General features: G+C 42.1%; 1 protein-coding gene across 1 annotated transcript; it reads left to right on the top strand.

Moving 5' to 3' along the window:
• The first annotated feature begins 40 nt into the window (after positions 1 to 40).
• Catsper2 (cation channel sperm associated 2) lies at positions 41 to 18,049 on the top strand. The gene is made up of 14 exons (XM_041678742.1): positions 41 to 467; positions 1,547 to 1,687; positions 2,801 to 2,974; positions 3,147 to 3,215; positions 6,934 to 7,106; positions 7,812 to 7,967; positions 8,472 to 8,596; positions 12,360 to 12,538; positions 12,729 to 12,828; positions 13,091 to 13,120; positions 14,887 to 15,212; positions 15,452 to 15,619; positions 16,799 to 16,936; positions 17,294 to 18,049. Exons 2-13 carry the CDS (start codon positions 1,549 to 1,551, stop codon positions 16,828 to 16,830), a joined length of 1,671 nt encoding a protein of 556 aa, XP_041534676.1. The 5' UTR covers positions 41 to 467; positions 1,547 to 1,548; the 3' UTR covers positions 16,831 to 16,936; positions 17,294 to 18,049.
• Positions 18,050 to 21,065: the final 3,016 nt, after the last annotated feature.

Below are 21,065 nucleotides of genomic sequence, written 5' to 3'. Positions count from 1 at the left end.
GCCGATTGGCTGCATCCCCCGCTGCGTCGGGCGGGATGAACCAGCTGGTAACTGCCGATTGGCTGGCGCGCGGGGCGGGGCGAACGCCCGCGGGCCCGGCTGTGGGAGGGAGGAAGGCCTTGGCGGGGGTCGGTGGGAAGTGGGGGCTCCGGGTAGCCGGGGCGGTCCTGAGCTCGGCCAGCGGAGGAGGAGTGGAGCTCAGGGCGCCGGCGCGGGAGGCGAAGGGGTGAAGTCAGGGCTGAGTGGGCGGAAGTGCGCTGGGTCTGACGTGAGGCCTTGAAGCGGGCGGGAGGGGAGTTTGAGCCGCCCCGCTCCCTCCCTCCCGGGCGTTGAGGCGCTCACACACTCGGGCACAATACGACACGTATTCCAAGTGCCAGGCTGTTGATTTGTCCAATTATAGGGCGTAGAACACTACATCCTGCTGCTGCCCTCCCTCGTATCCTGCTTTGTCAGGTCCACGTGAGGTCTGTATTCTTTGTCCAGCATTAGGCCTTCTGCCTTCCTGATTTTTCACTGATTGCTGTTGTTTGTTCAAGAGGGTGGGTACCCGAGGATTGAACCGGGAACCTTACCCAATGCTGGACAAGTGATCCATTGCCGAATTATATTCCTAGTCCTACCTAGTCCTTTTTTGACTTTTTGAGACATGATCTCACTAAATTTCCCAGGTTGGCTTTATGTTCAATAATCTGGCAGGCCTAGAACTTTCCTATCCTGGCCTCAACCTCAGGGATTGATGGTTGATAGTCCGCACCACCAGGCTCAGGCTCAATTTTTACTTTTTCTTAACAAAGTCTCACTATGTGGCCCTGACTGGCTTGGAACTAGCTATGTAGACTAGGCTGGCCTCAACAGAGATGCACCAGCCTCTTGAGATTGAGATTAGAAGTATGCATCCCCACCGCCAGCCCTTTCAGTTATTTTTAAAGAAGAAATACCGGGCTATGATGGCACACGACTTTAATCCCAGCACTCGGGAGGCACAGGCAGGCGGATCTCTGTGAGTTCGAGGTCAGCCTGGTTTACAAGACCTAGTTCCAGGATAGCCTCTAAACCCTGTCTCGAAAAAATATAATATAAATATATAAATAGATAGATAGATAAATAAATAAGAAATACATAATTACAAGCGCTGTCAGAAAGTGAAAATTCGTGGATATTTAGTTGACTGTGGAAATATCTCTTACGATTTTTTTTCTATCTTTTGCATAAACAAAAAATCAAAACCAAAGAACAAAAACTTTTTTAGTCTTTTTTTTTTTCTAGACAGGTTTTCTCTGTAGCTTTGGAGCCTTTCCTGGAAACTAGCTCTTGTAGATCAGGCTGGCCTCAAACTCACAGAGATCCAGCTGTCTCTGCCTCCTGAGTGCTGGGATTAAAGGTGTGCGCCCCATTTTTGAGTCTTTCAAAAGTACTTAACTGCTTATGGTATCTTTAATGGGCTCCCTAAATCTCTGAAAGGCAAAGAAGGTAGGAAGGAAGGGAAAAAACAACAACAAAAAAAACCCAAAACCTCTAACCCTTGGTTCTATTTTCTTCACAGCCATGGCCCAGGAACGAGGACACGTACCGCTGCCTAGAGCTAATGCTATTCGCTCGCGGCTTATCGACACCTTCTCCCTCATAGAGCATTTGCAAGGCTTGAGCCAAGCCGTACCAAGGCACACTCTCCGGGAGATACTTGGTTAGCAGCCTGTTCGCTTGCACTAAGTGTAATATTCCTGTCCACATCCTCAGAAGATAGGAAGCAGAAACATATTTTAGGGTGGAGCTAGGAATGGTGGTATATGACTAGCCTGGGCTTCATAGCAAGACCCTGGTTCCAAACAACAACAACAATAACAAAATAGGGCTGGCAATATAACTTAGTGAGTAAAGTGAGTAAAGTACTGGTTCCCAAAAGTTGCCCTCTGGCATACACATGCATGCTTGACCACACACACACACACACACACACACACACACGCGCGCGTGAGTGATACTTGCCTACAATTCCAGCCTTCTGGAGGAGGAGGCACTGGGAATTGAAGGTCATTCTTGGTTACACAGTGTAGTTTGAGGATGAGAGGGGTTATCTGAGACTCTTATCGCAAGTAATGGGAACAGCAAGATAGAGGTAGCTCAGGGAGTAAAATGCACTTGCTGCCACGTCTGAGAACCTGAGTTCTATGCCCAGCACCCACATGGTACAAGAAGACAACTTACTCCGGCAGTTGTATACACACACATACTTTTTTGAAAAGTACAAATAAAAGGAAAATTTTAGAGATGAGAAACTACGCTAAACTTGATGAATTCAGGACTTTAAACCTCTATCTATTCCTCTGAATCCTAGTCAGGTGACCCTGACTTTGAACAGTTTTCACCAAAGGTACTTAAAACTTGGAGGTTTCTGAGCTGGTGATGATGGCCTTACATCCTTAGAAAGCAGAGGCAGGTGGATGTCTGAATTGGAGAGAGCCTTCCTAGCAGGTCCTGAACCAGCTGCTGCTTTCATAAGCACAGTCAGTGTGAGCATAAACGACACATGTTCACTTTACACTAATAGAATTCTTAGTTGCTTTGGAAAAGAGCAGCTTACAAGGCAGAGCTGCTGCTGCGTGTAGAAAGTCCATTATTTTACCAGTGTCCCTCTCCCCAACTCTGCCTGCTGTCCACAGTCCCCCAGCCCGTAGATCTGTCTATACTCCTTTCTGTTTGGCGGGGAGGCTGGGGAGGGAAGGCAGTCTTGTGTGTTGCCCAGTACTGGTGCATTCAAGCTGAACAACAGGCATGCCCAATTACCTTTTCGTTATAGATCCTTCTCTCCAGAAGAAACTCATGTCAGGAGACCAGCACCAGCTAGTGCGCTTCTCCATAAAGCCCCGGCATATGGGCCACATCACACACTCCCAGCGAATGCTGAGCAGGCTCCGTGTGCGGTGCAGCCAGAGGCCACCTCTTTCCCTGTGGGCTGGATGGGTTACTGAGAGTATCCTTTTGTGTCACCTGTTCTTATTGTGGCTTTCCCTCATCTGTTAATGATTTATTTTTCCTCTCAAACTATTTTCTTCAAATTCTCATATCTGATATTGTTGTCCTTATTATTTCAGCTGCATGAATGAGAATGTGCTCCGTCTGTGTGTTTCCTTAAAAGCAAACAGATCCTATCTTCTCGAAATTCATCATCTCCCTCATCTTTCTCAATACAATTGTACTGATGGTCGAAATAGGTGAGAACTGGTGCTTATGAAAAAGGTCGTTTTCTTCCAACCTGACCGTTTCATACTTTCAGGTATCAGTTCATTGTGACGGGGACAGATGTACTTATTCATTTACTTTTTGAGACAGAGTCTTATGTAACCTACACTAGCCTCAAGGATGACCTTGAAGCTGACCTCCTCCTTGTACTTTCCATCTGAGATTACAGGTGTGCACCACTGTGCCTACCTAAGAGAAAGGGGGCTCTAAAATACCATTTACATACTATATGAAACCTATTAAAAAACAGAAGGACATCTCATTTCATTGTTAACTCAGGCAGATTGCACAGATCAGGAGTGGTGGTGAGTGCCTTTAATCCAGCACTTTGGAAATTGAGGCAGGGTTATAAGTTAAGGCTAACCTGCACTGTGCAGTAACTCTCTCAAAAGATAAAGTTCATAAAAACTGCTTAGAATGAAAGAACAGTAGTAATTCTTGATGGGGGTGCCGCACGCCTTTAATCCCAGCACTTGCGAGGTAAAGGCAGGCGGATCTCTGTGAGTTCAAGGCTAGCCTGGTCTACAGAGTCAGTTCTAGGACAAGGCTGAGGCCAGCCTGGTCTACAGAGTGAGTTCCAGGACAGCCAAGGCTACACAGAGAAACCCTGTCTCAAAACACAAACCAAACCAAATCAACAAAACCACAAATCAAAACAAAGTCCCCATAAGTATTTATTATTCTGTTTTCATATGGTATTTCTTAAATTTTGAGGATTTTACCATTTTTGTATTATCATTTTCTCCTATTATCATATTTTATTATTTTCATATTATGTAGCTTGACCAAATCAATTATTTTGTGACAATCTGTTTTACATATTTATTTTTTATTTTATTTATATGTGTAGGTGGTTTTACATGCGCATGCATGCAGTGCCCACGGATGCCAGAAGAGGGCATTGGGTCTCATGGTTACAGATGTCCTCTGAATGGTTGCTGGGAATAGGGTACTCTGCCAGTGCTCTTACTGCTGAGACACATCTCCAGGCCCTTGTAATCTTACTTGTTTAAAGCCAAATGTTTAGGACTTGTAGTTTAGCCCGAGGGGTGGAGTGCTTGCCTAGCATGTACAAGCCCCTGAGATTGGTCCCCCTGGCATTTCAAACAGAACAAAATAAAAGCAAAACATGCTTGTTTCAATTGTAAGCACTATTTGAACTCATGAATCACAAGTTGTGATTTTTTTCCCCCAACACCAGCAATTGATTTTGGCCAAATGTTTATACAAATACCAGTGTGCTATTCTGCTCTATGATGTTGGATTTTCCTTACAACCAGTGTGAACTTAACTGGTATTCTATGAAGTGACTGATTTATGTTGTTGTAGCAATAGGTGATGTCTGTATCAAAAATGCCTTGTTTTGTGGAATTGTATACTTTGTCTGGCCTATCTGATTAAATTCCTGCCTTCCACTCCAGAGAAAGATTGTATTGTACTGGGATGAGCTCTGTTACATTAAGGTTCTTTTGCCTTACTAAGGCAAGCTGAATTGTTGACTGGTTAGTTTGTTGGTGCTGGAATCCAAACCCAGGTCCTCTGCAGAATGGTAAGTGTTCTTAAATGCCAAGACTCGCTAGTGCATAGAGATGGGTTTTACTATAGCCCTGGCTGGCCCAGAACTTCCTATGTAGCCACAGTTGTCCTCAGTTTCAATTCTGCTTCAGCCTCCCAAGTGCTAGCTGGATACAAGTGTTCAACACTAAGTTTGAGTGTGTTTTTTATTGTAAACTAGGCTGCCCTCCAGAGGAGTGCCCCACAACACCTGGCTTATTTTGTTCCAGGGTCTCACCGAAGTCTTGGATGGCCTTAGTTCACTGTAATCTGAGCTGCCTTTGAACTTTCGATCCTCCTGCCTCAGTCTCCCAAGTGGTAGAGTGAAAGAATAGTTATATTTTCCTCTCCAGACAGTACACCTTTTCATTAGCTGCTGCAGCATTGGCAGTGGTCACCCCTCACCTTCTGTCTCACTTAAACAATTTCTGCTGTTTATTTTTCTGATTTTTCTTTAGTTATTTAGCAATAATGTTTATTCAGTTTTGCTTTCACAGACAGGATTTCCATAAAGAACAATGAAGTAATTTGAGACCAGAGAGACCGTTTACTAGTTAACACACTCACAACTGCCTATGACTCCAGCTCTAGGGAATCCTACACTTTCTTCTGCACACACAAACATGTAGCATAAATTCTAATTGTTCTTAATGATAAAAACCTAGAGTCAGATATTAGGTGGCAAAAACTAAGAGATCAGAGAAGCAGTGTAGCCAGCCAGTAGAGAGATCTTTTACCTCTACCAAATCCTCAAACTGCCTCCTCTGACTGCATCCTCTGACTGACCACTTCAGACTGCTGCCTTAAACTGCTTGCTCAGACTGTAATGAGCTCCTGCCTCCTCCCACTTGATATTACTCTTTCTGCCCAGCCATAGCACTCCTGTCTCCACCTTCCTAGTGCTGAGATTAAAGGCATAGGATCCCAAGTCCTGGGATAACCTTTGTGTGAGCTCTGACTATATCAATTTTATGTAGCCCAGGGTGGCACTGAGCTAACAGAAATCCGTCTGTCTCCAAAGTCGTGGGATTAAAAGTGTATGCCACCACTCCCTGGCCTCTAGTGGCTTAGCTCTGCATTCTGATCTTCGAGCAAATTTTATTAAAACACGAACAAAATATCATGACACAAACACACACATACACACGTGCATACATACACTCACACACACATGTTGTGAGACTTAAATGTGGTCCTTAGTGCCTTCTAATATCGTAATCCCCTGCTTCTGGGAACCAGAATTTATTATATGTTTGTTTAATTACTTTTGTGTATGTGTGTGTGTAGGTAGGTACATGTGTCATGGCTACTAAGAAATAAAAATCATCTTAGGACACATCAATTGTAAAAGGCATCTTTGAAATTATTCAGAAGTTTAATTTTTTAAAAGATTTAATCTCATATTTCTATATTTTCACTCTGTTTATAAGACCCATTGCTTTCCTATAAACTTTAGGACAAACTTAACTGTACAGCATATGGTGGGGGTGTAGTAAAGAGGGAAATTCTGTAGGGGCTGTATGACTGTAGAATGGGTTGTAAACTTGCAACTGTTACTTATATCAGCAACAAGAAGTACAGTATCGCCAGGTGGTGGTGGTGCACACCTTTAATCCCAGCACTTGGGAGGCAGAGGCTGGTGGATCTCTGTGAGTTCGAGACCAGCCTGGTCTACAGAGCTAGTTCCAGGACAGGCTCCAAAACCTCAGAGAAACCCTGTCTCGAAAAACCAAAAACCAAAACAAAACAAAACAAAGAAGTACAGTATCGCTGTTGTTTTATGGGTAGTTCTGCCCTGTATTACACAGGTGGAAGCAAGAGCACTTGTTACTCTTGCAGATGATCCAGGTCCAAGTCTAACATCAACATAGGGGCTTACAACTGTAACTCCAGTTCTAGGGGATCTGACACCCTCCCCTGAACTTCAGGTAGAAGGCACACATGTGATACATATACATATATGTATACACATACATACATGCAGGCAAAAACTCATAGATTTAAACAAATTTATGAAAGACAGAGAAATTCAAGAGAAACGGAATAGTAGTGGTCACAACTCTGGTTTATAAGTGGTCATCCTTCGTTATTCAGCTTCTCACTTAATTTTTATTTCTCCCTTGCTCTACCTTACAGAATTGATGGAATCCACAAACACTAAACTGTGGCCGTTGAGACTGACTCTGGAGGTGGCAGATTGGTTTATCTTGTTTAGTTTCATTTTCGAGATCCTTCTAATGTGGATGTCTGGCTTTACTCTCTTCTGGAATAATGCCTGGAATGTCTTTGACTTTGTTGTTACCATGCTGGTAAGGATAAATAGCCTTAGGATTAGTTAATGGGACCAGCTATATACCTTGGTAAATTAAGTTAGCTAAAACATCCAGGAAGGAATATATAAAAATCTATCAAATTTGCTGCTTTGATTTTTTTCCCCTTAAAGCTAAAAGTAATTGCAGAAATTGTTGTCATTAAGAATATCAACCCCTAAAATGACATCTGCTACTTACTGAGCACTAAGTGACAGCCACGATTTTAAGTATTTTTTTTTTAAATATTTATCTATCTATCTATTTATTTATTTATTTATTATGTATACAATATTCTGTCTGTGTGTGTGCCTGCAGGCCAGAAAAGGGCACCAGACCCCATTACAGATGGTTGTGAGCCACCATGTGGTTGCTGGGGATTGAACTCAGGACCTTTGGAAGAGCAGGCAATGCTCTTAACCTCTGAGCCATCTCTCCAGCCCCTTAAGTATTTTTTGTGGGTTATCTTCTTTATGTTCTGTAACAACTCAAGAGATAAAGCACTAATTTTATCCCATTTTTAAATATGTAAACAAGCTGAAGTATAGAGCTAAAATAGATTAATATAAAAAGACTAAATAGCAATAGTAAACAGTTCCCAGATTCAAAGTAAGACCCAGAAAACTATGAAGAAGACAGGATTAACAGGGGCAACTGTGCCTGGGTTCTTTGGGTATCCTTACTTATTGCCTGTATCTCCCACAGTCTCTGCTTCCTGAGTTTGTGGTGTTGATGGGAGTCTCGGGGCAGTCCGTGTGGCTCCAGCTGCTGAGGATCTCCCGGGTGCTGAGGTCTCTCAAACTGTTTGCACGATTCCGTCAAATTAAAGTTATTATATTGGCTCTGGCCAGGGCCCTGAAGGTGACTTAAACTGATTAACCTAAAGTAGAATGGGGACAAGGTAGAAAGCATAGGTTTACTATTTAATATGGTCAAAGAAGATCGTGAAAGGTTCATGAAATGTTCTTTTTTTTTTTTTTTTTTTTTTTTTTTGGTTTTTCGAGACAGGGTGTCTCTGTGGTTTTGGAGCCATGAAATGTTCTTGTATGAGAACATTTGTATGTCCTTAGGAGCATCAGCCCCTAAAGTAATGTCTGCTAGTTACTGAGCACTAAGTTTTAAATAAATATTTATGTGGATTATCTTCTTTATGTTCTGTAACAACTCGAGAGGTAAGTACTAACTTCATCCCATTTCTTTTATATTTAAACAAGTTGATGTACAGAACTCAAAAAAGAAAAAGTAAACTGTTGTGGGTTAGAGTTGCGCTTGCTCTGGATTTGCTGGGAGATGACATGGTGTGCTGGGCTGGGCTGCTGGTGAGCATCCTTGACTTACCTACCCCCGATTTGAATCTGTCTGTAGAGCATGACGTTCCTCTTGATGCTGCTGCTTATCTTCTTCTACATTTTTGCTGTAACCGGTGTCTACTTCTTCCAAGATTATTCCCGTTCAACTACTGAGAACCTGGAATACAACATGTTCTTCTCGTAAGTATGGCTAAGGGCGATCTTCATGAGGGAGAGGTTTGTATGATACTGAGATGCTCATCCAAAGCACAGAAATACAGAAACTAAACTCTCTGGTAGGAGGGTGGGGCAGAATACAAAGAGGAGAAAGGAAGGCATAGTAAGTAGAGCTAGCTCTGATGTTGGGCCTAGGACAACCAGTTCTGGTTTGTTTGTGTTTTTAAGTTTTTTTGAAATTTTTAATTAAAATATAATCGTATCCCTTTCCCTTTCCCTCACTAACCTTTCCCATGTCCCCCTCCCCAACCCCTCTCTTGCCCCTCCACTCTTTCTCAAATCAACAGTCTCTTTTTTATTATTATTGCTACGTATATGGCATAAATATGTAATATATAAGTACAGTCTGCTGAGTGTTTGTGTGTATGACTTCAGGGCTGATCACGTTGTACTAGATAAACTGATTGGGTGACCCCCACAGGAGACTAATCCCCCCTGCAGTCATCAGTCAGTCCCTAGTTACCTGTCTAAGGGTGGGATCTCCTGAGATCTCCACCTTCCACAGTAGCAGCTATTAGTCAGGTCTTGCCTGGGCAGCCATATTGCTGAGATATTCTGCTTGTAGCTTCCCTGTCATTTCTAGGAGATGCACTCTCAAAGCAGACTTCGTGTTCCCCTGGCTCTTAAAATTTTCCTGCCATATATGTAGCAATAATAATAAATATTATGAAAAGCAATTTTTTAAAAAAGAGATTATATCAAAAACATTTCTTGCAAGAAGAAAGTCCATTTAAAATTATTGACTTGGGACCCATTATTTTTACTCTTCTTTTTCTTTTTTTTTTTCTTCTTTTTCTTGTATTAGCAGAACTTGAACATAGGAGTCCATGTGTGCTAGACAAGTGCTCTATCACTGAACTTTCTCCCTAGCATGTATTTATTTTCTTTTTTAAAAAAGATGTGTTCTTGCTAAATTGATCAGACTGACCTGGAACTCAACTGTATAGTTTAGGCTGCCCTTAGAACAAGTATTGACACACCCAACTGGAGTCTAGTTTCAGCAGCATCTCAGAGGTGGTTTTGTTCTGTTTTATTTTGAGACAGCATTCTCCTTTATAGCCCAGGCTGGCCTTGGCAGGTCTCCTGCCTCTGCCTCCCAAATATTGCAATTACTATATAATTAGGTCTTTCTTAGGCAATTTTTGTTTGTTTGTTTTGTTTTTGAGGGAAGTGGAGTTGGAATATTCTTTGGGCCACCAACCAGCTCCCAAATAAAGACTCGCAGACTTATTATTAATTATGAATGCTTGGCCTTACCTTAGGCTTGTCCCATCAGCTCTTTTAACTTAACCCGTTTCTGTTCATCTACATTTTGCTTCAGAACTTTTTACTTTTCTTTCATTCTGATGTCCCACTTTCATGCTTCCTCTCTTTCTGGCCAGCCCTGGCATCTCCCTGGCCTCTCTTTCTCTTTCTTCTCTTTTTCTTCTCCAAGCCTAAATTCCCCCTCCTACTTACACTCCCTGCTCAGAAGTTCCACCTATATACCTCCTCCCTCGCTATTGGCCATTCAAGTGCCTTGGCCGTTCAGGTGCCTTAGGCAGGCAAGATAAAACAGCAACACATCTTTACATAAACAAATGCAACACATTTTGCATAGTTAAACAAATATTGTGCAACATAAACAAATGCAATCCATCTTAACATAGTTAAGCAAATGTAACACATCCTTACATAATTAAACAAATATTCCAAAACAGGCAAGGTCTTGAACTGGCTGTGTAATAAAAGATGGCGGTGAACTCCTGATCCTCCTGCTTCCACTTTCCAAGTACTGGGATGACAGCTCTGTACCATGATCACACCTCTAAACTCTTACTTATTTTTTAATAAGACAGGGTCTCAATGGATGTTGTGGGATGGGTCTTTAATCCCAGAGTAGGGGCAGGGGTTTTACTGTTTGATGGAGGAAGGTCATTGGCTAATAAAGGAACTGCCTTGGCCCATTTTATTGGTTGAAAGATAGGTGGGAGGAGTAGGCAGAACAGGATGCTGGGAGGAAGAGGAAGTGAGCTCAGTCTCAACAGCTCTCCTCTCGGGAGTAGACGCCTGAGAGAGACGCCATGCTCCTGGCTCCTGGGCAGACGCACGCTATGAAGCTCCGACCCAGGATGGACATAGGCTAGAATCTTCCCGGTAAGCGCACCTTGGGGTGCTACACACAAATGATTAGAAATGGGCTAAATTAATATGTGAGAATTAGCCTAGAAGAGAATGGGCCAAGCAGTGTTTAAATGAATACAGTTTGTGCGTTGTTATTTCGGGGCATAAGCTAGCCGAGCAGGCGGCTGGGGTGCTGGGAATGCAGCCCCGCTGCTCCTATTACTACAACTGTTTACTTCTGACTGACCTGGAACTCACATAGATCTACCTACCTGCATATTTCCTGAGTACTAGGAATAAAGGCAAACACCAAAACACTTGGCTTCAGCTCTTTTTTTTTTCTCACTGTGTACGTCAGGCTGTCCTGAAACTCACTATGTTGATCAGGCTGGCCACCATGCCTGTCAACTCTAGACTCAGCATGTACTTTTGTGAAGAATTCAGAGCAGGCTGAAATGGGTCATTCCTGTACTCTTAGCCCTTGACAGCTGAGGCAAGAGGATTGCTTCTGGTTCTAGGTCACCTGGGTTGATGCAGTGAGTTCTAGATCTAGGGCTACATAATGAGACTTTGTTACAGAAAAAGCAAACTAAAAACAAACATGAGAAATAAATAGGAAAGAAGAAAATTTTTGATAGTTTGTTTTTATGGACTAAAGATTTCAGGAAAGAGAAAAACTCAGTACTTTATTCATGCTAAACAAATGCTTTATGAGGTAGCTTTAGTCTTTAATGCCCAAATATTTCATTTATAATTGTGTCAATTTAGATAATGCAAAAATTTTGCTGGGCATGGTGGCACATGCCTTTAATCTCATATATATATATATATATATATATATATATATAAAAGAAACAAACAAACAAAAAAGAAAATTTAAAGAATTTAGTCAGGAGCAAGGGTGGCTTTAATCCCAGCACTTGGGAGGCAGAGGCAGGTGGATCTCTGTGAGTTTGTGGCCAGCCTGGTCTAGAGAATGAGTTCCAGGACAGCCTGGGCTGTTACACAGAGAAACCCTATCTCGAAAAAAATTAAAATAAAAATAAAACAAGGGGCTGGAGAGATGGCTCAGTAGTTAAGAACACTGCCTACTTTTATAGAGGACCTAGTTTCAGTTCCCAGCACCTACATGACAGCTCACAGCTGTCTATTACTCCAGTTTGAGGGGGTCTGACATTCTCATACAGACATACATACAGACAGAACACCAATGCATATAACATAAATAAATAGATAATTACACACACACACACACACACACAAGAATTTAGTCAATATGTATTTATTGAGAAAGCAGCAGCCCCAGGACTAATAGAATACTGAGAGTTATTTATAGGCTGTTGAACATAATAAAAGTGATTTTGGACTGAAGAATGGTTAGCTAGAAAATATCGATAGAAAAGGAGCCCAAATCAGAGCATATTACAAGTAAATGCCCTTATGTAGCTCTAAGAATAATAATGAGACCAGGCACAGAGGCAGGAGTTCAACTTTGTGAAGTCAAAGTCCGCCTGTGGATATAGTGTTCCAGTCTAACCTGGGCTGCATAGTGAGACTCAAAACAAAACCCAGTTTCTGAAAGGTTTAGATCTCTGCTTCTTATATTCACTCGTTGCTTTTTTAGGGACCTACTCAATTCCCTGGTGACAGTGTTCATCCTCTTCACCTTGGATCATTGGTATGCAGTACTTCAGGATGTCTGGAAGGTGCCAGAAGCTAGCCGTGTTTTTAGCAGCATCTATGTGATCCTTTGGTTGTTGCTTGGCTCCATTATCTTTCGAAATATCATAGTAGCCATGATGGGTAAGTCCAGAGAAGGTACAACTTTGCACAAGGGATGGTGGGAAAACTGGCTGTTTGGGGTTGGTGGAGCACCGGGAGAGAACTCAGTGTGTTAAGGAAGTTTGGCTGTTTCACTTTGTCTCTCCCACTTGAGCAGTCTTCCTGGTCTAGTCACCACCACCTTCTAACTCTTAATGGCCCTTTGGGGCAGTTACTAACTTTCAGAATATCAGAAATGAGCTGAGTGAGGAGATGACCCACCTGGAGGTTCAGTATAAAGCTGACATATTCAAGCGACAGATTATTCAGAGGTCAGCTTCTATGTGTTCAAACCCCATGCTACTTCTCAACTCGTTTTCCTGTTTCTTTTCTTTGGCCCCTATGACCACAGTTTTGCCTAGAATTAAGAAGTCCCCATTCTTGTTTTTCTTTATATGCTATGGGGGTTTCTCTACTTCCCTTCATTACTTAGTTTTCTTTCTTTATAGATCTGAATTGTTTTCTTTATTATACTTTTTCTGAGTTGTAGCTTTTTTTTTCTAATTTTAATTTCTTTTTTGTTTTGTTTTGTAGGAGACAAAACCTGTCCCGTGGATCAGTAAGGTAAAGTAATAACAACATGGATGACAGGTTAGTAATAAGTATGTGGATGGGATGGAAATATAAGAAGAAATAGATGGTAGAAACTGGCGAAGGTGAAGGTTTGCTTTGAGAGAGAATCCATGGTACCCCAAATTATCTATCTTTGTCCTAACTCTCTAAGACCTTTATGTGGCTTTATTTGAAAACAGAGTCTTTGCAGATGGGGTTAGTCTAAAGATCTGAAATAGCTCATCCTGGGTTATTTGAGTATGTTCTAAACTAGCAACAAAGATCCTCTAGGAAACCAGGAGATGACATGGCAGCAGAGAATAGATGAAGGTGTGGGGTCTTTTGTATAGTCCTGGCTGTCCTCAAACTCGATGACTGGCCTCAGGCTCACAGAAATCGTCCTGTCTCTGCCTCTGAGTGCTGGAATTAAACATATGTGCCACCACACCTGACTGATTATTTTGTTTTTGTGGAGATTTTTTTCTTCTTAATTTTTTTAAAATTTTGAACATGGCTTTACCAATCATGACTGGCTATGGTTGTGGTTTTAAACAAGGTTAACTAGGACATCCTCATTGAAAGAAATAATGTGAGCAAAGACTTGAAAGCAATGAGATTTCCAGGAGTATCTCTGTATGAGAGTGTGAACAGCAGAGAGAGCAGCTGTACAAAACCCTCATGTGTGAGAGAGACAGTAATGACCATTGTAACAGGGCAGAAAAAGAGTGCCAGGAGATGAGGTGAGAGAAACAATGGATTGTGTATGAGCTACTTTTCTGCAGCTCTGAAAAACACCATGACCAAGCTAACTTACTGAAGGAAGAGTTTCTTTTGACTTATGCTTCCAGAGGGAGTGGAATAAAGGCAGAGGAGGCACGGCAGCAGGTAGTCAGAGCAGGAAGCTGAGAAATCACATCTTTAACTGCAAACATGAAGCAGAGAATGAACTACAAGTGGGACAAGGTTGTGAATGCTCAAAATCTGTCTTTACTGATACCCTTCCTCCAGCAAAGCTCCACTTCCTAAAGTTTCCACACCTTTCCCAAAAAGCACCCCCAACTGGGCACCAAGTGTTCAAAGACATGAACCTGTGGAAGGTTGTAGGCAGAGTTTTTTGATGGGACTACCGACTCCCCAAAATGACCACACAGAGACTTATTTTTAATTATAAATACTCAGTCAATAGCCTAGGCTTGTTGCTAACTAGCTCTTTCAACTTAACCCATATTTCTTATCTATGCTCTACCACGTGGCAGTACCTTTTTCAGCACGGCATGCTCATCTGTGTCCTCTGCATCTGGCTAGCAACTCTGCCCTCCTTCTTCCCAGAGTTCCCTTAGTTTGGCTCTCCCACTTAACCTCTTCCTACTTGGCTATTGACCAATCAACTCTTTATTTAAACAATGCGAGCAGCACATCTTTACAGTGTACAAAAGGATTATTCCACAGCAGGAGACAATACTCGTGCAAACCTTCCCACCATGGGAACATGATTCTGTAGGGCTATCAGAGGTTATTGTAGGCTCTGAGCAGAGGAATGGCATGAAGTGATGTACATTTAAAAACAGGATTTTCTGTTGGACTGATATGGGAAGGAAGAGAACGGTTAAGAAAGATACATTGGGGATGTCTGAGCTGGGAAGTACCTAAGCCTAGAGTCTGAGAACAGTTTGGCTTTAAAGCTGTAAATCAAAGCTTTAGGGACCAGCATGATAAATGGACCATCACATCTTGCAAATATATTTGAAGCAATAAAGTTTGTTTCTTTATATGTATAGAGGAACAAGTCAAGGAAAGCCCTCTGAAGACTTACTAGGACATTCTAAAGAGTTTGTAGCCAGTGATCCTGGAAAAAATGATGCCAACAAAAGCAAAGACGTCAACAAAAGTGAAGACGCCGAAAAAAGTGATGACACCGAAACCAGTGATGACTCCGAAAACAGTGATGACGCCGAAAACAGTGATGACGTCGACGAAAGTGACAAAGTTGGAAAAGTACAAAAAGAACCATCAAAAGAACCACCAAAAGCCAAAGTCTACTCATCTTCCTCTTCTGACGCTGCATCCTCCTACAGTTCTTCGTTAGCTGATTTGGATCATGTTGGTAAGCAGAATAGGACCTTCCATTTGAATTCATATTCATCTTGCTTAAGAGAACCACAGCCATTTTGTTTTGCAGCCCAGGATGACTTCAAACCCTCCGTTCTCCTGCCTTGTATCCAAATGATGGGGGGGGCAGGCATGTATTAGACATCCATGTTGTCACCGTCTCGTCTTCTTTCTCCTTTTTTATCTCACCACGTCTGGCCTAGACGTGTTCTTAAGAAACATTCTTTCTTACAGATAACTTGGACTGGGAGACTCTTGTGCATGAGAACCTGCCTGGGTTAATGGATATGGATCAGGATGACCGTGTTGTTTGGCCCAGAGATTCACTTTTTCGATATTTTGAGTTACTAGAAAAGCTTCAGTATAACATAGAGGAGCGCAAGAAGTTACAAGAATTTGCAGGTGAGGACTTAAGGCAGTCCTGGGGTCAGGAATCTCAGCTACTCCGGCTATTCTAAAACAGCAACTTAGAAAAGAGCTAGAAAATAGGCTTCTCCACCAGGGGGCGCTCAAGTCTCACAAGGTCGGAAAGCTTGGTTCTCATGAAGATAGATAGTACTGATAGAACTGATAGTTCTCAGAGGTTGGTACTGTTGAGAATCAGGCCAAGGTGGGTTCCTGCTAAGTAGTGCAGCAGATTGCCTTCTCCTGGAAGGCCAAGGCCACATTCCAGTCTGAGCTGTAGGGTTCAGGGTCGCACTGGGAAGCTGGAATTAGAAAAACCCACATGTAACTACTCCTCCATCCTCAGAAGATATCAAGGAATAGGCATCAACCTCCTGATTGGAATTGGATAAAAGCCGAAAACTTACCTGCTCCAAATCATTTTTCTTACATTTCACCCTTTGTATATTAATTTGAATTAAAAAATTTTAAAAAAAAGGTAGTAGGAGGAGATGAATGGAAGGAAAATGTCTACACACAGACATGAGAGTTAGGAATAGCTCTTCTTTTTCTTCTCCTCCTCTTTCTCTTCTTCCTCCTTCTTCATAGCAGGCTAGGAAACGAGCGTCTTTATTTACTAAGCTACCCTGGTATCTCTGTTAGTTCTCTTTGTCCACTCAGCAGTTACACCTCAACTTCCTTTCATGTCATACATACATGTATGTATGTATGCATAATCTTATGTATCTATATAAAATCTAGGACCTGCAAATGGAGAAAGTAAATGGTATTTGTTTTTCCAAGACCGCAGAGCTCTGCCCTGCCTTGATGTATTTGTTTATGGTGCTGAAGAGAAACTAGGTTTAAGAAGCATAGAGTAAATATCTGTCGAGATGTGTGTGAGGGGCTGGAGATGGTTCCGCAGTTAAGAGCACTGGCCGCTCTTCCAGAGGTCCTGAGTTCAATTCCCAGCAACAACATGGTGGCTCACAACTATCCGTAATAAGATCTGGGGTACCCTCTTCTGACATGCAGGTTAAATGGAGGCAGAATACTGTATACGTAATAAATAAATCTTTTTTAAAAAAAGATTGCTGTGAGAATCTGGAAGGCAGGAAGCAAGGCCTTTAGCAAACATACGTGTGTACGTGTGTTCGTCCATTCTCAGCACTGGCCTCACAGTCTGTCTCTCTACAGTCCAAGCCCTGATGAGTTTTGAAGACAAGTAAAGGGACAATGGATGGCGGCACATCTCTCGACCCAGTGAAGGGAATAGTTGAAAAAAGAGAATTCAAAATATAAATATCTAATAAAAACCACTAGTGAATATTTCTGGTAAGTAAGTTAATTAAATATTTTTATGAGATGTAGATGATACAAAAAGGCAAAAAGTACTTGAGAGAGGCTGTTGGAGCCTGTGCTTCCTTCTGACTGGCCAGCCTGTCTGCAGCCCCTGATATGGCTCTTCATGACCGTACAGTCTAGCCCATTTCTTGTAACTTCTACTTCCTAGTAAGAGCACTGGTTTCTCTTTGTCTTGGCTACAGTCTGTGCAGGCTTCTGTGTGGAATAACCCTGTCCTCAGAGATGTCGGTTTAACTACTTGAGAGGTCAGGTTTCCATCGCCTACTCTGCTAATGCTCCCTTGGGCAGCATTAACTTTCTTTCTTTCTTTTCTTCTCAAACTCACAGAGATCCGCCTGCCTCCCAAATGCTGAGATTAATGGCGTGCGCCACCACCGCACTTTCTTTTCAGTGCTGGGATACAACCTGGGCTTCATCCATGGTGGGTCCGTGCTTTAGCAGTCACATCTCTAGCTTCCTCTCTCTTCACTGACCTTAATGGACTCGACTTCAATTCCAGAATCAGCCAACAGTCCAGACCAAATGGTCCAGAATGCTCCCACATACTATTGGCTTCGGTCACATATTGTTCATACCCGTATCTGGACCAAAGACAGTACATTTCTTTATCTCCCTCATCATAGATCAGGGACGTTTTCATTTCAGTTTATGTTCCACAGTTTGTAGGACCTCAGAATTGATCTAATTTCCATCAAAACAGAGACACCTTATTGTGTGCGTGTATATGGTTCCAGAGATCAACCCCATATCCTCATATAGCCTACCACTGTTCTATAAACCCCAGCAGGAAGCCCTTTATAACTGAAAGAGCGACTATCAAGCTGATGGTTGGTGATGTACTACTGAAGGTATTCCATTCCATTGTGGAAGGACTCAAGTCTTTTCGGTTTGTTGTTTTTTGGAGATAGGGTCTCTGGTTCTACCCCACGCTGACCTCAATTTACAATGCAGTACAGGCTGGCCTTGAACTCCTGCTTCAACTTCCTGAGTTATAGGGTTACATGCCCAGCATAGGATTTATTGCTTTGGAAATGCTTGTTATTAAAAATTCTATCAACCTTGGCAGAGGAGATGGATCTGTGGTAAAGAACATTTGCTGCTCTTGTAGAGGACAAGATTCAGTTCCCAGCACCCCCATGGTGGCTCACAACTGCCTGGAATCCAGGTCCAGGAATCTGATGTCCTCTTCTCTTCTCAGGCACTGCATGCATGTGGTGCACAGACATAGATGCAGACAAAACACACATGCACATAAAAATCAATAAACATTTTTAAAAATTCTATTGCTTGTTGAGTGCTTGATATGTAGAAACATTTTATCTATTATATGTATATTTACATGCTATACAATATATTCTTTATGTGGAGTATGTGTGTATATGCCATAAAATAGTCAGATGTGTAAGATAAACTCTCATTTAATTTTTTTTAATTGAAAACTTCTTTTTCTTTGAAATAAAGTTTCTCTCCATAGTCCATGCTGTGCTAGAACTTATTATGTAGCCTATCCTGGCTTGAGCTCTATGGATAGTTAGACCTTGTCTCAAAAAACAAGCAGGTTGGGGAGATGGCCTGGTTGATAAAGTGCTTGTTGGCGAAGGATCAGGATGTAAGTTCAGGTCCCAGCACCCACACAGAAGCCAGGCATGGCAGCGTGTGTATTACCCTAGTCCTGGTAGGCAGAGACAGGTAAACCCCAGGGCTCACTTGCCAGCCACTCTAACTAAAACAGAGTTCCAGGTTCAATTAGTGTCCCTGTCTCAAAAAAAAAATAGGTGGAGAGTAATAGAGGAATGCATTTGATGTTGACATCTGGCCTCTACACATATATGTGTGGGTATGTACCTGTACACATATGAACACACATGCATGCAGCACTTCTACCTAGCCTCACACACAAATAAAACAAATACCAAAAATAAGATAAAACACTGAATCGTATACTTTAAAATGTTTATGTGATATGAATTATATGTCCAAACGATGTATACAAAGGTTTCCTTTTTTATTAGACTGACTTTGTCATTTACTTTGTATGTGTCTCTGTGTCTGAATACCATAAAGCATGAGTGGAGGTGGGACTTGAAATCAGTTTATTAGACTTGACAGCTGAGCCATCTTACCAGGAGGATTTCCTGAAATCAAGAACAACACAGTCGGACATGGGGTGCATCCTTGTAATCCCAGTACTTCAAAGGTAGGAGCAGGGGATCAGGAATTAAACGTTGAGCTAAGGACTGGCTCAGCCAGTTTTTACCTTTATTTCTGGCATTTTATTGCTTCTTAGCAAGCATCATCTGAGAGCTGAGCAGAGATCACTAATTTGTGATTCTCCTGCTTGGGTGACAGAGTGACTTGTATGAACTAAGGGCATCTTCTTTGCTTGTCTTTTGTTATCTATATTCTGCCTCCAGGAACTGGAATTACAGGCATGTGACAAAACACTCAGCTTGAATAAGCATTTTTTTTCCCTTTTCTTTCCTTTTTATGGTTTTTTGAGACAGGGTTTATCTGTGTGGCTCTAGCTGTCCTGAAACTTGCTCTGTAGACCAGGCTGGCCTCGAACTCACATAGATTCACCTGCCTCTGCCTCATGAGTACTGGAATTAAAAGTATATGCCACCTCCCAGCTTTTGAGAAAGGGTGTCACTATGTAGCTTTGGCTAATGTGGAATTTGCTATACAGACCAGGTTGACCTTGAACTAGGAGGTACCCCTATCTGAGAGCTAGAACTACTGGACATGGCTTATTCCTTGTACAATTAGAAACTGGAATTACTTTTTTAAAAAAAAGTTGTGTTTATTTGTGTGAGTGTATGTGTGCCTGCATGAGTTTGTGTGTATCATATGTGTATACACGTGTCTGCAGAGGTAAGGAGTTATTGTGTGTATACACGTGTCTGCAGAGGTAAGGAGTTATTGTGTGAATACACGTGTCTGCAGAGGTAAGGAGTTATTGTGTGTATACACGTGTCTGCAGAGGTAAGGAGTTATTGTGTGTATACACGTGTCTGCAGAGGTAAGGAGTTATTGTGTGTATACACGTGTCTGCAGAGGTAAGGAGTTATTGTGTGTATACACGTGTCTGCAGAGGTAAGGAGTTATTGTGTGTATACACGTGTCTGCAGAGGTAAGGAGTTATTGTGTGTATACACGTGTCTGCAGAGGTAAGGAGTTATTGTGTGTATACACGTGTCTGCAGAGGTAAGGAGTTATTGTGTGTATACACGTGTCTGCAGAGGTAAGGAGTTATTGGATCCATCGGAACTGAAGTGACAGGTGATTGTGAGTCAACTGGTGTGTGTGTGCGCTGGGAACTCAATTTGGGGCCTCTTACAAGAGCTGTAAGAACTCTTCACTGCTGAGCCACATCTCTGAGACCTTAGCAGCAGCTTATTTAAAAATGTCCTTTCTACAAAGAAACCCTCTCTTAAAAAGCCAAAAATAGATAGATAGATAGATAGATGGATGGATGGATAGATTGATTGATTGATTTTTTAAAAAAGTAAAGGAATGAAGGAAAGTATTTTCTTAGCATGGGGATGGAGTTCATTTGGTAGAATGTTTGCCTAGCATTGAAACTCTGGATTTGACCCCCATAGCTATATAAAACTGGTCTGGTAGAACACATCTGTAATCTTTGTACTCAGAAGTTAGAGTAGAACAGTCACAAAGTCAGCTCTATCCTCGGCTATGAGTCAAGTTCAAGGCCAGCCTGAAATACATTAAGAACTTGCTAGAAGAAAAAAAATAATAATTAGCCGGGCGGTGGTGGCACATGCCTTTAATCCCAGCAGGTTGATATGTGTCCCACTTAGGGCTGAGCACTCAACAGCACCTAATCTCAGCATTTTGACCATTTATGAGTCTCTGCATTGCTGCCCACCGAAGAATGAGACTTCTCTGGCCAGTGTGTGTGGCCAGCACTAATCTGTGGGTATAAACACAAATATTTACAGGGCAGATTGCTGTTATGTCCATTTAGCAAAACATTAATGGTAAATTCTGCCCTAAGGCCTATGACCTCCCAAGTCATGGAATTTTGACCATGTTTACAGTAGTAGGCATGAATTTCCTCCAGTGGACCAGGGTTCATATT

The sequence above is a fragment of the Microtus oregoni genome, unplaced genomic scaffold, assembly GCF_018167655.1.
Source record: "Microtus oregoni isolate MIOR12 unplaced genomic scaffold, Mior012 000031F_ref0000149, whole genome shotgun sequence".
In the NCBI taxonomy this organism is placed as follows: domain Eukaryota; kingdom Metazoa; phylum Chordata; class Mammalia; order Rodentia; family Cricetidae; genus Microtus; species Microtus oregoni.
This window is presented reverse-complemented; position numbering and strand designations above follow the sequence as displayed.

Bases quoted from the DNA above. Each gene is read 5' to 3' on its own strand.
- Catsper2 (XM_041678742.1), top strand. From the start codon at position 1,549: ATGGCCCAGGAACGAGGACACGTACCGCTGCCTAGAGCTAATGCTATT. The intron at 1,688-2,800 runs GTTAGCAGCCTG...TTTTCGTTATAG, and splicing joins CACTCTCCGGGAGATACTTG to ATCCTTCTCTCCAGAAGAAA. The intron at 7,968-8,471 runs GTGACTTAAACT...ATCTGTCTGTAG, and splicing joins CTCTGGCCAGGGCCCTGAAG to AGCATGACGTTCCTCTTGAT.